At 33.3% G+C, this 18,266-nt stretch overlaps 1 protein-coding gene across 3 annotated transcripts in view; it reads right to left on the minus strand.

The window, feature by feature from the left end:
- Positions 1–18,266, minus strand: part of LOC147070965 (uncharacterized protein CG43867) — an 899,434-nt gene that overhangs the window by 520,709 nt on the left and 360,459 nt on the right. For all 3 annotated transcript variants that reach the window (XM_085948919.1, XM_085948917.1, XM_085948918.1), the window contains 2 exons: positions 17,726–18,084; positions 13,351–13,519 (listed from right to left, as the gene is read on the minus strand). In XM_085948919.1, the coding sequence (XP_085805045.1) occupies positions 13,351–13,519; positions 17,726–17,880 (324 nt within the window). In that variant the 5' untranslated portion in view covers positions 17,881–18,084. The remainder of the gene's footprint in view (positions 1–13,350; positions 13,520–17,725; positions 18,085–18,266) is intronic.

Raw genomic sequence — 18,266 nt, forward strand, 5'->3', positions numbered from 1 at the left:
CGAGTTCAGATGCGCCATACAACGCAAGCACCTTTTCTACCTTTTTACGTTCGTGGTTGGGGTTGGAATATAGGGATAGGGGTATGATCTGCTTCGCTTAGGGGAAGAAAAGGAACAACTCAATCACGCAATCAAATTAATTAATTTATGCCAGTTCAAAAAACACACGACTATTGGAGCGCCAATCTACAATAGTCAGAAATGATCGCTTGGACGAGAGGGTGATCGTGTCTGTCGTGTACCCCGCTGATGGTGCTACAGTTGCCGGGGAGTCTCGTTCGGTGAAGATAACTCTGGACCACAGTTGTAGGATGTGATGAGAGAGAGAGAGCTTTTGAGCGTTTGGATTTCACTAGTCTTTCAATGTTTGGTTATTCGCCACCCTATTTTGCCTTTAATCAATTTCATGGATGAAAATGCTTGTTTACATCTGTATGTCGATCCAAAGCGATATAATACAGAAAGTTCACAGGGCAATGAACGCCAGAAATTGATTATGTCAGAAGCATTTTGATCTGGAAAAGGCTCATAAAATTTCATTTTCAATAAAGAATTTGTTTTTAAACCAATTACTTCCATTTGTATGTTAGGTACTTACTAGGCATCTGCATTATATTTTGTTCACTAAGTGAAAATGGGTTTATAAATGCGAGCATGCAGTTTTCTTCTTTATCAAAATCATGAAAACAACTTTCAAATGGCCATTGCAATATCTTGATTTTTTCAATAGATATACCTATTTGGTCAAATTGCTATTATCCGCAGCATATTCATTCTGCTCTTTAAAGCGTGGAAATTGACTCAAATCTTCATTTTATAACTGAGAAATGAACAGTTTTAATTTTTTTTCAGTTATGGCGCCTACTTCAAAAGAATGAGTAGGCGCAAAGATGCAATGCGCCACTTGTAATCAATATAACTATATCATAATATAAATATAGAATATAACTATATTAGAATAATAAATAGCATATGAATGCAATCAGTAGGTACCCAAAAGATTACCAAAAATTACAATTTTACGATGAATCAGAATTTAAGTGTTCCTTCGTGGTGGTAAAGGACAATCGTCGCTGTTTAATTTGAAACGCTTCAGTGTCATTAATCAAATATAATACTTTTGTTCAAGGTGAATACTGACGATAAACATATTGATGAGTGTGTGAGATCTCTGTAAATTTAGATATTGGATAGTAATTATGTAGAGCACAGCCTACTTGAAATTGGACATGCCTATAGGTAGAGTGTAGAGCGTAAAATAAAAGTAATATGAAGTAAAATTCTCAACGACGTAAATGTATACGAACGTCAAAAGTGACGTCTTTTATTTATTTTACGCGGTGTAACAAAGTTGTAAATGAGATATGAAGCACCTACGTATTTAATAAAGATACTAGCGCCATCTCATCTTATCTTACGTTATATAATATGAAACATTTTACGATCGCGTTAAACGCAGTGTAACATCACCACAACACGTAATAAATGCATTTAGAAAATTGGTAGCGCCGAATATCTCGCGAACCGACTCTCACCCTGCGCACCCCGCACGCCATGCATCCACTCGCTCCGTAAGAAAGTCGTAAACCGCACTACCCGCGACTGCATTACCCCTGCATTAGAGCGCGCCGTGTGCATCTTCAAATAATGCAGTTGGCGTGCTTGAGATTTTAATAAGAGGCCAAAAAGATAACATCACGACACACGGTATCAATTGATAGGTATTGTATGGTAAAAATATTATTACAGATGACGTTTCGAGTATATAATACTCAGCATCAGCTTCCAGGTGGAAGTGACATAATTAAATGAAGTAGCGTAGCATCCACAGAGTTTTAGCACAAGGCAGGAATTATTAGGAGTGTCATTTTCAGAATATATATTCGGCGACTATGTCTACCATTGTACCATTCATCAAATCCTTTAATACCTTCTTAGACAGATTTGTCTAATTCAAATATTTTAGGGTCTAGATATCGACTGGACGATTCATATTAAAGCCGCTATACGGATCAAATTACTTAGATCATTCATAAACAATGAGTGCCTACGGCGATGTCAAGAAGAATGGAATTCAATACACCTATATTATATTATTAACTTAAACACTACTGTTATAGCAAATATTTTACAAAATGCTGCACATTCTATGTAATCCAATGGCATCTGTTTACATTAATTACTATTGCTATGATATTTTTTTTCGACCATGTCCGATCGTAATAAGATCATATGGGCCTCCACAGAGTAGGGGTTTGTATTAACAGATTTTGTTTTTACGAGAAATGGATGTCAGCCACTTGCTCAACATAATATTAGGTCCATAGCAGAGTATGTGTATGACAGAATTTGTGTATGAGTCAGACCTCATACACAAATTGAAAAACAATATGTTTACTTTCCAGATCCAGGATTGGAACCTGGGACTCACGACGATATACGCCAACGCTTTAAGCCGCGCGGCTATCGTGGGTGTATAAACATTCAAAGATTACGTTTGTTTATGTTTCATCTCTACGAAGCGTAGTCAGTCAACTCAAAACAACAGTAGGCAAGTTGATTTTTTGTTGTTAAAAATCTGTTAACTATTCTCTTCTTTTTCTACAAGCGAATTAGTTTCAATAGGTACCTATACGAAATTTGCACACCGCAAGATTGGGCAAACACCGAGCGGAGGTTATTTTATCATAATTTTTACTGGTAAATGATTGCGTATTGGGCAACTGCCGAATACACTAGTATTTCCACAGGACCAAATACATACTGGCATAAAATATAAAATACATTATTTATTTTTGGCCAACCTTGTAACCTACAGCGTCAGCGACGGGCGCTCCACTAACTGAGTCACCGTAGGTGAGATACTTAACAAAAAAAATATCTCAATTTTTAACTAAACTAATAACATTAATAATATATAAATATTAATAATAAATAAATTATTCTACCAAGAAATATTAGAAATAAATAGAGCACAGTTGCAGAGCTTACCTATATTGAATGATCAACTTAGCTTTTTTAGTAGCCCTTTGTTATATCATATATGATGTTTTACATATGAGACTATTTATTATGGTCAATGTTATTGACACAAAATTTATATATGTATGTATGAGAATGTATGGATGAGGATTTAGGTATGTATAGGTGTGTACATACATATATATTATATTAGGTGAGTTATATGTATTATTTTAAGCGAGTTTATATGTATAGTTTTTTTTTAAATAATGTTATAAAAGTAGGTACCATGTGAGAGTATTATTAAAGACTAATATCTCATTAGTTAACTACATTAATTATTTTTCTTAGAATTGACGATTTACACCTCTTGAGTGTAGTATGTTTATTGTATATAAAGAATAATGAATTATTATTAAGTTTTTGACGATTTATAATATCGAGTGTATTGTTTTAATAAGATAGGGTTTTTACTAATTAGGTTTTTTACTGACACTTCAACTATTTATAATTTATATTCTAATGGATTCAAGCTCTGTACTATTCCATTTAAGTCATTTTTTTCGACCCGGGTTTCGCCTTTCGGCATCTTCAGGCGTCGTGTACACTCACCAAAGGCAAACACACACTGACAACGAATAACCTTATATAGTAAATCAATACAATAAAGTAGGTAAAAACTCCATTACCTACATATTTAGTCAGAAATTACAACAAAAAATACAATAAACAAATTATGAATAGCTGAAGTGTCAGTAAAAAACCTAATTCGTAAAAACCCGCCTGAAGATGCCGAAAGGCGAAACCCGGGTCGCAAAAAACGACTTAAATGGAATAGTACAGAGCTTGAATCCATTAGATTTAAATTCAAATTCAATCAAGTACCTTCGGTCGAAAGTATTAATATTATTCATAATTTGTTTATTGTATTTTTGGGACCTCTGACTAGATAGGTAGGTAATGGAGTTTTTACCTACTTTATTGTATTGATTTACTATATAAGGTAGAGTTATGAGTGTTTGTTGTCAGTGTGTGTTTACCTTTTTGGTGAGTGTACACGACGCCTGAAGATGCCGAAAGGCGAAACCCTGGTCGCAAAAAACGACTTAAATGGAATAGTACAGAGCTTGAATCCATTAGAATTTAAACTAATAACATTTAAATAAGTAATAATCTACACTTAAACTAGATACGCCACTGTGTCGACACATACTGAAAGTGCATTTTGGCATGTGGCTTGAATATAGGTACATGTGTGTACTCAACAGTGCAAATTATTACATACTTAAACATACAATGTCTGGTGTAATACTCCGTACTGCTAATATGTAATACGGGAGTTTTGATAAGCCTTATGTAAGACGGTTCCCGACTTTAAATACTTCGTTAAGTGAACGTGAAGATTATGTTGTGTACATAAAAGATAACCCTAAAAAATATTACACATGTAGACTGTAGAGGGTATAATGATATGATTATATTAATAATATTCTCGATGAACGTTATAGTGGAATTACATGAATATAATTTAATGCCAATTTAAAGCCCGCACTATATATTAATGGTGAGTTTTTAAAAACACTTCAAATATTATTTTATTGCAATAATTTATTATATACACGAGAATCAAACTTGTTTGCTATCGGTGTACATTAAAGTACCATTAGTAAATGCTCATAGTACCTAAAGATGTTGACATGCAAAATCCAACGGAATAGTAAATAACTTAAATCAATTAGAATAATGTGTGTATTACAATATGCTATACCTACGGGTCTAGGGCGATTTGGCGATGGGACAACTGGACGCCACGCAATTCGAAATTAAAAAGACGTTAGGTACTTATAGGTACTTTAAAAAAAATATTATTATTTATATTTAAATTATTATATTATGATTTAATAGTTGGTGAGAATTTAAATATGCACACGTAAATAATGATTCAATTGTGCATATGTTTAAGTTCCAACGAAAAAGAGTTTTTTATTTTATATAAAGCCTTAGGCATGGTAATTCTCTCAATAAAACAACATTACGTTAAGAGTAAAATGAATTAAAACTACTAAGTAGTAGATAGAAACTAATTGAAATTCCTCGTCTACGTTCTGTATACGTGTCTACGGCAGTGCGGCGTCCAATTGTCTTGGCGTCCAGTTGTCCCATTCCCTATACCTACTAAGTAATTTATTATTCGTGTAACATTGAAAAGTTTATAGCCATTAGAGTGACACCATGAGACTTTCTGTGAGAATTATTAATTATTAAATTTTTTTCGTGTACTTATATCGTATAGTTTTTATTCAATTACTAATACGGTTACATGTAAATTGTACTTATTACATTTCACCGTAGCACAGTTCACCGTGAGCTTTCTTACCGGAAAGCGATGACCATATACTCGTACTATACAGCACCGAGATGAGACGCGTTGTCCTGTATTTCTAATTTAATTACATACCTATTTTCTACTGTCTTTCTACAAGATTCAATTCAAGAATAAAAACCTAACCTAACAAATAATCCAGTATGTCGGCTATTTTCAAAATTTGTTTACCGTTGGCTTCCTGTAAATCGACAAGAACCGTGTTTTATTAAGACGTGTATTTTATCTCGGTACTATACGACCCAAAGAAGTTGGACGGTCTTTAATATACGACCACATATTTCCGATACAACATTTCACGGTGAAGTGTGAAACGGCGAACTGTATACATACAAATTTCCGGACACGTCCTAATACACGTCTCAATTGTACGAATAATGTATTACACTAGGAAAATTTTTGCCTACAATTTAAATTTTAACCAGAATTCTTCGAGCCCACAATTCTTACCCTAAAATTCTCGTGCCATGATATGTTTTACCGCTTATATTGAAAAATGTGACTGTTTTCATGTGTAATCGAATTTCCCAAATTATTTTACAGTTGTCAAATATGTTTCGTGTCCCTACTTATATTTCTTTCTTTTATAATTTTTTGAAATTATATTTAAAATTTGTTGCATAGTGTGTTTTGAGATCTTTAAATTAATTATAACTCGTTCAAATCAAGTAATAAAATCATTTTATAAATTCAATGAAATTTAGTAAATGTAACAATACAAAAAAGTCGAAAGAAAAAATCCCACAAGCTTCCTGGTTTAATGTAGTGAAAAAACACAACAATTAGCCCAAAAATCCTCAACTGTATTCTCTTACTGCCCTCTTCGAAGGCATGCACGTTTCCGCGAATCAATTTGCGAATGTCTGTAGAAAGTGGGAGGGGGGAGGCAACTTTTGAGAGAAGCTGTTTTCAGTTAAATTCGCATTACTTTCAGCTGTCCGCGGTTTTATGCCGTCTCGAGACGGCACTGCTTTTCGTAATGGTAAAAACGTTTATGCCTATAGGACGTATTTCATAATACAAAAGGGGTGAAAATCTCCCCTACAACTGATTTTGAATGGATGCTTTTAATATTGTAGCGCAATATCTGACGACTGTTTAAGCTCGGTACTTACTATATTAGTAAACTGACTCGCCAATCGCGGTCGGGAATCTGTCATATGGAAGCTTTTTAAACCGCTTGGCTTCATCCCTCTCCGCGTTCAACTGCAGGTCCTGTAGATAGTGAAAAACCTATAGCATTCTTGATTTGGTACGCCCAACCGGAAGGAGCTTTTCCTCGTCCTCCCGACATTCGAAACGACTAAATTTAAAAACATTAAATTTGCGGCGCCATAACACCAACGCGAAGATCTCTTCAATTATATTCATCGGCAGTTTTGTATGAGCTTTTGTTACATATTACAATTTTTCACTACCACGGGATTGACTAAGAGTCATGGCCCCGTGATAGCCCGATTAAGGCCGGGTCTGGTGCTTTCGAGTGTGGTTTCGTGTTGTCATTAATTTAAATAACCAAATACCATATGTTTACACGGGTTTATAAATCAGATTTTAGAAAAATTACAGATGTAAATATTATTTATTTATAAAAAGAGTATTACGGCATTACAGCTATTGGCCAATGCGCCATAATACTTAACAAATACAAATGTATAAAAATATCTTAATTACAAATAACAATAAAAAGACAGCATGTGTAAATATTAATGAAATATGATAATTTATACAATTATAAATTTAGCCTATTTAATACGTCCACAAACATTATATAGTTATTAAAAACAAATCAACCTTTATGGTGCCATCAAATAAGCTAATTGCACGATACACAGCATCATGAAACATAACATCTGTCCTACGACGAAGTATCTTGAAGACCGTGGAGCTACGAGTGATATTGGTGGGAACATGAAAATTAATATTTGCCAGTATATACGGATTGTAAATGAACCCACGAAGAAGTAAAAAGAAATGCTTTAAAATAACAATCACTCTTCGGGTAGACAGGGATCAATGTGGGATACAATTTTATAACTGGTAATGTGGTGGGGGTTGCAGGTTACTAATTAATTAGAATAGGATAATTTAGACCCTAAGTGAATTCAATTATACATTTTGTAAAAGAATTAGTTAGGCAGTAAAAAATGTTTCTTTTATTGTGTCAGCTTTCGATTCATGGTAGAAATACATTGTATTAATTAAAATAAAACAAAATGTATATAGATACTACGTATTACATTTATATGGTTTAATAATAGGCAGGAACCTTAGGGTAGGTTAAATTAGAAATTAGACCATCCTAAAAATATATTACATACATCCCTAATTAACTTGTTTTTGATGACCTCTATTACAATGCTGTTACTCCATCAAATTAAATGATCGATTCATACTTCACCATCCCCAACTAAACGATATATAAATAATAATAGCAGAGCTTTGAGGATTATAGCCGAGATTTGAATAAAATTTATGGCTCTCTAAAGAATACGTACATAATCATAAAATCTCATTGGATTCATAAAGACGGCCATCGCGGCGGGCCACACAAAGAAAAATTTCCATTTATCAAAAAGCTCGCTATTGAAATATGCAGAGCAGCCTCGGCGGCGGAAAGCTTGTAATGCAAACACAAAGTAACAAGCAATCTGAAGGCTTTAAATCGCGAGAAAATATTTCCCGAACAAACAAACAAACTTTCAGGAATTTAACTTGGACCGCCGGATGTGGCTGAAAAGTTCACGTTTTGAATATTTCTCGTTCGGTCGGGCGGAATTAAATGTTTACGTGTAATACTACTATTGGGGTATTGTATTTAAACAAAATAAATGTTATTCTAAAAAGGTTTGCTTGTTTATTATTCATGATATAGAAGAGAGTACAGTACAATATTATTAAGATTTTCATGTTTGACATCTATATTTGAATACATAACTATACCTACATTATTTATTACGCGTACAAACGCCATGTACATACCTATCGTATCGCTTCATTAATCATCGAAAAGTAGAAAATTTAGCTTTACAACTTACGTTAATTTTGACAATCGACTTTTGTGGTTTGAATCTTGTGAATAATCAGTAAAGTTGAATGAAAAAAAAATAGTGCAAGTATGTTCAAACTATAATTTGAAGAGATCCAGACGTCGGCATGAAATCAAGGTAAGTAGATACCTATTACTGGTAGCTTTATTCAAACCACAAAAGTTGATTGCCAAAATTAATGCAATTTGTAAAGCACTTCAGATGTTTGTCTATGAAAGTTATTTTCTAGTAGGTGTTTTCTAATTACACTTCTCGATACAATAAACAAACGCATTCTGAGATCACAAGTTCTTGAATAAACAAATCGTAAAAAAAACTTTCGTCAATTGGAATTTGCATTTGGACCTAGTAAGTAGGTATATATTATATATCTGAGGCGTTTTTCAAAGTATGCATATACAATATAAACATTCTCAAAAAAATATATAGTGTTTATATTAAGTAAATTAACATAACGTTTAATCTGTGCTCTTGGTCTAAACCCGGTGTTCCATTGAAAATGCAAACATAGTGATTATAATATGCTTTACACACAGTAGGCACGTGGGTAAAATCTGACAACTGAGAACTTTCCCTAGACGTAAAATCATTAAAACTTGAAATAACAGAAAAATGTATCGTATGTAAAACATAGTTAATGACAGGTCCTGAGCGACGTTTTTCGTGACCGACCTCATAAGTCTGCAGACAGAAATGCGTTAGTGATTATACCAAATAAAGAAAAAGTTTTCGAAATAACATCAGACACATAATCACAGCATGGCTAGCCGATCACATCGGATGACGTGTACTGAAACTAGCAAAAGCTTTTACTAAACTTTTTTCAAGTATTTGCATGAGACATAAAAGCTTTCGCTGGTATAATTTCATTATTATTACAGCGCTAGTGTGTTATATTTTCACGACATATATTTTGATAGGACACAATTCACAAACCAACGACAACATAATTTCTTTGACACAGACGCCTGTGGGAGAATTATTATAAAGCACACATTAATTTTACCTGTATGGAACCGAAAGTAACTATCACAATATTGACAATCCAATACATTTATCTATACTAATAGAGCTATTTATCAAAAACATCTTTTAAGCAATTAATTCAACCGATTATTGCATAGAAATATTATAAACATATAACATTATTATACACATACCGTTTAGGAATCAAGGTAAGCAGGCACCGGAGAACAGATTAATAAGATAGAAATGCGAAGAAAACCAAGTCTTCGACGGCAGTTTTCCCCCTGAATGTTCTCAAATATTATCAATTGCGTTGCGTTTACACGATAACTTTATTGTACATGATACTTTCATTTAATGCGTGTTTGATTATCCTATTTTTCTCCACACTTGTGAATCGTAACTTCTCACAACCCAGGAAGTAACGTACCTCCAATTATTTGTATGCTGCCTGATGAGTGTCCAATAAAAAATAACAAAATATGCCCGGCTACATTAGAAAACACTTTAGTCATATAGCTATTAGTTATTTTCGTCGTGATTAGGTATGCCTCGGATTTTTTCGAAATTATTACTAATAATGTCGTAGTACAGTGATGGCAAATCTATAGATGATTTTGCATGGCACGCGTATGTGTTATTTTGAAGTGAAAAAAATACCGATGATAATAATAAATGACAGATCGCATTGTATAAAAAATAGAAATGAAATACTCTTCAAAATTAAGCATTATGTTTAATGTAAATATATAATTGTACCCAGTGGCGGCCGGTGGTCTTCAGAATAGCATTTTCTGGTAGTGCGCAATGGTTTACCTTCTATACCCAGCATTGGAGCATAGGGCAAGCACAAGTTCACGCCAGTTCCCTCGGTTCAACGCCAACTCTTGCGCCTCCCGCCATGTCAGACCTGCAACACGTAGGTCGCTTTTGTAGCACCGCTGCAGGGTGAGGGAGGGCCGGCCATGGCAACGGAACCCTTGAGGCTGTGCCATAAGGGTACGCAGTGTCACACTCTTTGGCGGCATCAGGAACACTTGTCCTATCCACGTAAAAGTCGTAAAGCGTCTCTCCATGATTTCCTTAATCACCGAAGGCTGCCGTGTCAATAAGCTAAGATAATATCTTAGTGTAAAATGACTGAACGTTGAACTTCTCAGAAGGTAAATTAAATATGTCTTTGTTTATTTATTATATTTCTTAAAAAGAGTTTTTAAACAGTTCAAATGATTTAATATCAATAAAGAAAAATAAATGTCACGGTTTACGACTTTACGCTCTGAGCAAACAATGCTTCAGCCAAATAAATAACCGCTGATGTGTTTTTTTGTTTATTGAATGTATTTGAGTGGTTTAGAAATAAATGCGGTAGTTTGTATGTTCGTAAAAGTTTGGCGATTCATTAAATCTTAAATGTGAAATTGTTAAAAATTAACTCGCCAACATTATTATAAAACAGAAACTGACGTTTTTGTTTCTAGAGTCCTAATTTCGTGCGCCGATCTAAAAGTGTGAAAAAAATTCTACACAAAACGTCATCGACCACGGTTTAAGTAGTATATAATGACCTCATTGTAATCCTGTGCAAACTGAAAATCTGTTTGGATCGTAATCGCTTTGCGCACGAACGGAATATTGTTCATAATACTGCTACATGTTCTACTTCGCGAAGTGAGTGATACACGTATGAATAACAATGGAAAGTTGAGCGATGTCTTCAAAGATGCAGGCGGTGCGTAGCACTTGCATGGTATTAGAGGAGCCGCCGCTGATTGTACCTATAGATCGATCCGTAGGCTTTATGTGTCACATGTAATATTATCGCATTAACCTCATCAGGCGGCGGGGGAAGCCGCGCTACGAATTTCTAATTTTGATCGATTTACAATGCTTCAGACCACTGTAGCGAGAGAATTCCTCATCTGATGGGAGCAATTCTAGTGTCAATTTGTGATTAAAGAACCAAACTAAGTAATACAGTAACAAACAATTTTATTTCTACCGGTAAAAATGGCTATACCAAATACGAAACAAAAACTTGTTGGAGCTAGTAGTAGTAATTCTGGCAGACAGTTTCAAAATTAGAGGACCGAAATGTATGGCGTAATTGAAAAATATGATAAAGCTACTTATATGTAGGTATAGTATGTTCTGTGAGTGGTATCATCATTTTTTAATAGTATTCCCAAAAAAATACTTTTTCCACATGAAAAACTGTTCGGCACCTCAGACAGTCGAAAAATAATATTTGGGAAATTTTGACACGCATACGTACAAACAAAGGTTCGCCAACACTGTCGTAGTATATGGTTAAGAATCTTTGGAAAGATCTTTGGTAAAATCTGTGAGGATGGCATCTAGCGATGTCGTTATAAGCATGAGCTCTACAAACTTTTTCAAGGATCAGATTTATCAAAACCAAACGTCTGGGAAGTCAGAAGAAGAAGATTTTATGAACAAGGTAAAACTCTAGACGCGAGCAATTTTCAATTACGTAGAGAAGTTTTAAAAAAACCCTTATCTAATCTCTCGATTCTCTCTTAGGTGGTGGTATCCACGGCGGGTACCTACTTAATCGTCTGGCCTTACCAGACCGGCTTAAAAAACGGCGCACAGTCTCGAGACAAAGTTGAAGTATGTGTTGCACGGCGTAGCGAGTAATTACACGAAGTAATTAGATGTACCCGCGTTAAAAAAGATTGGCTATGCTAGGAACGCGCGCTACTGTGCGGCGTTATCTCAAATCGTGCCCGGGTATACCTTTAATTATTATCCCCAGTAGTAAAGTATATTGCTATGCTTACACGAAAATATATTCTATTTAACTAAATCCTAGACAAAAAATGAATTGCCTATAGGCATGTATATCGTTAATATTATATCTGGCAAAATAAATAAAAAATCACCACGCTTTGCACACGTAAAACTTAATATTGGCAATTAAAGAGTTACTTAATAAATAACATGAGTATCATTATAATAATCAATTAGTTGATTAGACAGAAAATAATTACAAGATAAAAAGAACTTTTTATATACAACGTTTTTAAATTTTCTGTTGAATCATATAAACTTGACTTGACTAGCATAAACGATCAAAATAATTAGTACTTGATAGAAATAATACTGAAATGTCATTTTGACATTCATATTGATTTCCATAGTAACACACGTATACTTTAATAATTTAGTTGCTAGGACCCCAGACCCCTAGCAACCAATAATGGTGTCGAAATAACTTTTCATACAAAACAGAATTAACTGAAAATGAATTCAATTCTACTTAAAGATGGCTAAAAGTATTTGTAAAAATGCATTGGCATCTTGTTCTGATATATTCTAAAAGTTTCAAATGTCTAGCTAGTCGGGAAGTTAGTTAAAAATCGATTGCAAGATTTGTACCGGACAAATAAGAATACGACTTAATAAAAACGTTGCCAATATATTTATTTTTTCGAAAAGGTCCATATTTAATATTTCCCTTTATCCTTTTCGAATACGTTACTTTGGGATCTCTTTCAAATTCAATTTCAAATAAATTCTTTATGTGATAGATATACATAATTCGTGATTTTCGTATCAAGAATATAGGTATGTGTGTAGGTATGTATGAAAATCAACACCACAATATTAGCTGATAAATTAACAAATCAAGTGGCAATTGCATATCCCATTTGACAGCTTAGTATGTGAAATCTAAAAATCCGGATTTGATAATAGTGAGTTAGTACCATCTGTGGTTAATAAATAAATTAAATTCCTAACTAATAATAAATTTGTGAATCATATTATTTTTTTTTATATATAAAATACGATTTAAATTCATCGCTGAATTATAATATGTGTTTACGTAGCCAAAGAGATTATCTAAGTAATTATTATTAATTTATTATAAAGCTGAAAAGATCATCAAACGTCAAAGATGAAAAACATACTTGTATAATTAATAATTAATACGGGGAGATAAAAAATTTTAAAAATTAAAAAAACCTTATCACGAAGCATATCTCTGACTCTGGTAGACTGTGCTCTGGATCTATGCAGCTCCAACTGAAGAGTCAAGCATCGCTCCTGCCAGTTGGTGATGTCTAGGGTTTCCCCTGGACTGGTGTTGCCCAGTACGATACCTCCGGCAGGTGGCATTCCAGTTTGAGAAGGCCTGCAGATAAAACAAATCTCGTATATCCAAAATCAATAACTATTAATTATACACAAGTGACCTGGGTTGTTTTTCCTTCGATACAGTCAGATAACGACATCCTAGAACCCCGCCTAATACAATCTCTACGATAGGCATACGGAAACGAAACTGTAAATTCGACAGTAGGTAGTTCTAGTTATTGCTCATACTTTGAATGCAATATTGTAAAACTGTTTGTAGAAAATGATGATTGTTGCATATTTAAATAAATGGTAATAATTGGAACGAAACATGTAATCGAAAATTATTATTTATTTTGAACAGGTTACCGCATTGTATTCGAAGATAATCAATAATTAGCACTAACATGATAATACGCAATGCAGTATCACGGCCTGTGTAGTAACATTATTTTGGAAAACGCCGTAAAAATCAACGACCCCTGTAATAGATAACTATGATCTGTGATACGAACAAAATTATGAATAACTTGTATTTGAATAGTTTTTAGATAGAAAACGATTATTGTTATCATTACCAAAGTCTTTTCTTCCAATTTCGTACTGTGTTACTAACTTAACTTAAGGCGGTACTTCAGTGAAACGGCAAATAATTTTCAACTATAGGGGCGATGAAATTTTGGACTCGCTGGCAATCGGAGAGCGAGCGTAGAGCTGTGAACACGTCAATTTGTGTCGTGATGGCGACCGGGGTATTAATTCTTAAATCGTGTAAAGATGACTAAACAACGTTACCCATTTACTTGAAAAAGAAAACATGTCAATGAATATATTATTATTGTTACTAATAGAACAATAAACAGAACATTAAATGGACGCATGTTGCATTTATATGACAAATTATATTTCGTTCAGCACGCGTCATTTGCACAATCCGCGCATCACCTAGCCACGTTTTTTTAGACCATGCCTCAACTGATGTATAGCCATAACTAATCATACACGTAAGTTAGCACATAATATTTCACAAATATGAAATATTTCATGTGTTATCTTCACAAATCAGTAAATAAACACATCAAAAAATCTAATCTTATAATGTAGTTATAACATCTCAAAATACATTTTTTTGGTTCTTTTTTGCAATATCTAAAAATATATTTGTTTTGTTCATTTCACAACCGAAATGTAAGCATTATTTTCAGCGGCCTATATGTTAAACAGGTAAATTCAGTGGTACCTGAGTACATACAAAGAAAGGTGTTTGGTTCAGTTTGTATCCGCAAGTAAGCCCGATTCGTAATATTACGAGAAAACAGAGAAACGTGTTGCAACATGTACACACCGTCTCGCTTGATGATTCTAGTCCGGACGCGGATATTATAGGTGAGGGGTCTGAACTGCCTCTAAGATTTGATAATTACTACATAACATAATTATAAGAAATCTTTCGTGTCTACATACTTCGACAATGTTATAATCTACATTCTACGCCGTTATCTGGTAGGATATCCATTTATAAAGCAGCGCATATATTCTATACACAAGACTGCTATCGGCGGCTATCAACGGTAGTTCATCATGTTTATGTATTGTGAGATTAAAATTGTTACAATAAGTTAAACGTCTAAACTGTCTATCTCGCTCTAAGAGTTAACACAGCCAAGAGAGGTGCTGTTAAAACAATGCACCTTTTGACAGTTCAGACGGTTACATTAGTGTATAGTATAATATGATTCATAACTTTGTACTTTGGTTCTAGGATGTAAAAGATGTAATATGTTCAAAAAATATTTTTTTTAGATATATTATTATCTATTTATTTATTTATTACTACACATATTAATACAGATAAATATCAGTTGATCTAATTTTATATGAGGTAATCAGGCAAAGAGGCGTATCAGTGTATGTAGTAAAGAGTGAAAATAAAGTGCAAAGTTGTAAAACGTAGGTATACTATAACAATGAACCGCCGCAATACATAAATATGATAAACTACCCTCGATAGCCGTCGATAGGAGCATTGTGTATAGAATAGATTCGCATGTGTTATTTTTTTAATGTGATTTTTTTAAATGTTTTTTTCGTGTGTCTAATTTATCTATTTATTTACCGATGCATACCTGGGTACAGTAGTTTGTGGTTAATATAGAGTTTAATGGGACGGTCCAGTTCTTTATTTAAATATTTACAAACTCACACCAGGCTTAACTTATAATAATTATTGTCGTAGGTTAACCTTTTACCTATGACATTGGATACAATAAATAATAACCTACTTAATTTAAGTATATAATAAACGTTTATTTAATAAAAATGATTGAGTCAAATTGTATGTTGTGTATTAACACTGAAGAAACAGCTGAATGAGCTGGGAATTACATACGTACTGGGAGCTATACAAAAAATCTCATAGACACGTCATGTCATACAATAATGTAAATTACCAACCATGCTCTGAACTACTGTGCTACGACAAAATGTAAAACGTACAATTTTAATGTAACAGGGCTCGATATCGGCAAGAAAGAAAAAGTTAACCATAATAATAACATTGTTTTAAACACTGCTAGAATCACTCAGTGAACTCAGTCAAACATACTGTACACGTAGACAGGTAGATACGCCATTCGCGTAATGAAAATATATTTACATAGCATTTGAGCAGACGAAGAATATGAGGTAAGGTAGGTACATACAAGATACCTGCATTGGTGAAAGGTTACGCAGCGTTTTATCATAACTATTTTCGGTTTCAACATCTTATTATCTTGCCATGCTGCAGCGTGGAAAGCATACACCTGGAGAATATTTGTTCACCTATTTTAGATAACCACGGTTATATGCAAGACTTTACTGAACTGTGGAATTTATACGAGTTGTAATGATGTCTACATATTTAAATTTTTCACTTAGAACGCTGTTATACTAACATTGCAATGATACTATAATAATATACCTACAAAGTGGGACAATATTGAACAAGAAAACGACCAAACACCATAAATGACTTTAAAACTATTATAACCCGACAAAATTACTACTCTTGTAGTCAATATATTATCTTGGAAGAGGTACTAACAGTAGAGAAACGATAAGTGTTTTCTTTATTTAATTACAATTTCCTTGCCAGTAAACAACAAATTTTGAAATATGACAACAATTCAATCTCAATTTTTAATGCGGAGCGTTCTGCTACTGTGTACATCTAGTACCTAACGAAATTTCTAAGCACATATCATAAATTATGTATTATTTTATTTTAGGCTGAATATACATGATTTTTTGTAATATGCGTATCTCTTATGCCGGGTCCACACTGGCAACATGTCGCGCGACAACCTCGTTAAATTTTACGATAATTATCATACTTATCGTAAAGTTAAGTTGTCGCGCGACATGTTGCCAGTGTGGACCTGGCATTAGGTTTTTCAAAAGTATGCATTTTAAATACAAAATTTCGCTATCTGAAAGCAACAGTGGGATAAGTCAAAAATACTAGTGAGTTTTTTCTGCGGTTTATAATAATATTATGATAATGGTAGGATCTTTTTGTATACCCGTATACCATTATTAACAGTGTGGTATCTTAGTTAGCCTGCCCTTGCTTTGAAGTTACAGTGCAATTTTAATAAATGCAACAGCAACATGTTTACTTTTAATTGGGGTATTACAACTTTTTTTTTTTAAATATCAGTGATTCATTATGTAGATATAGATTTCAGCAATCGATTGGCATACTTATCTCAAAATCTACTTATTTTCACTTTATCTCACTGTTGATTTTCAGGTAGGTAGTGATTTACTGAAATATAAATAAGTACATATTTAAAACAATTATTGTTTTACTTAATAAATTTGGTGTATAAAAAATCTGATTAATTTTAAATATATTTTTAAAAAATTAATAAAAGTTCTTGTTGAAGGTGATAAATGAAAAATCTTCATTAAAAAATCTACACATTCGAAAGATCATAATAAGTATATAAAACTACATTTCAATGATAAAATCAATCACAAAAAAAGTAATTCTAAGCTAAAACCGTTCTAAAAACAATCATTATAATAAACCTATAGTTTATCTTTAATAAATAAATATAAATTTTAAGTTAATTGTATTTGATTGCGTTTTCGCAATTTCATCAAATATCCTTAGTACCTAGTACAGCTTTAGTCTAGTAGTACCACAATGATGACGTTTACATTAATATAAATATCCAATTGATAACATTTCAAGAATTTTAAAACTCGTCATATTTACCTGGGCGGGGGAATCGGTGCCCCATCCCTTGCTCTCCTCGGCAGAAGGAGCGGACTGTTGGGCGTGGAAGCCGACTGGCCTGACGCAGCCAGCTCCGTCAGCCTGGAGAGCGGGTCGAAGATCTGCGACAGTCTTCGCGCGCGATCGTCCGCCATTTTGCTTTAGTGCCAACGATTATTATCAATTATTGCGTGCGTTCTTTATTTGAAAATCACAACCACGAAATGGCGGCCATTATTTTTCGGTCGCTCCCGCCAAATCACATTTTCTTAAATATGTTTTTTTTTTCATTACTATGCATAGGTACGTTTGTACTATATTTATTTTTATACATATGATATTACGAAAAAAAGTGTAAGCTATAAAATTCAATAAAAATATAGGTAAGTACTATATTATTATAATATAATGTATACCTACTTACTTGATAAATAATCAATATTTTTTTTAATATAAGAGTTTAAATACGATAAAAATAATTAAATAAGCAATAGGTAGGTATATTGCCTTCCAAAATATTAAAATATCTTTTGTCTATTTT

Source organism: Rhyacophila brunnea, unplaced genomic scaffold (assembly GCF_057557595.1).
Source record: "Rhyacophila brunnea isolate RB1 unplaced genomic scaffold, BYU_Rbru_1.0 scaffold_21, whole genome shotgun sequence".
In the NCBI taxonomy this organism is placed as follows: Eukaryota; Metazoa; Arthropoda; class Insecta; order Trichoptera; family Rhyacophilidae; genus Rhyacophila; species Rhyacophila brunnea.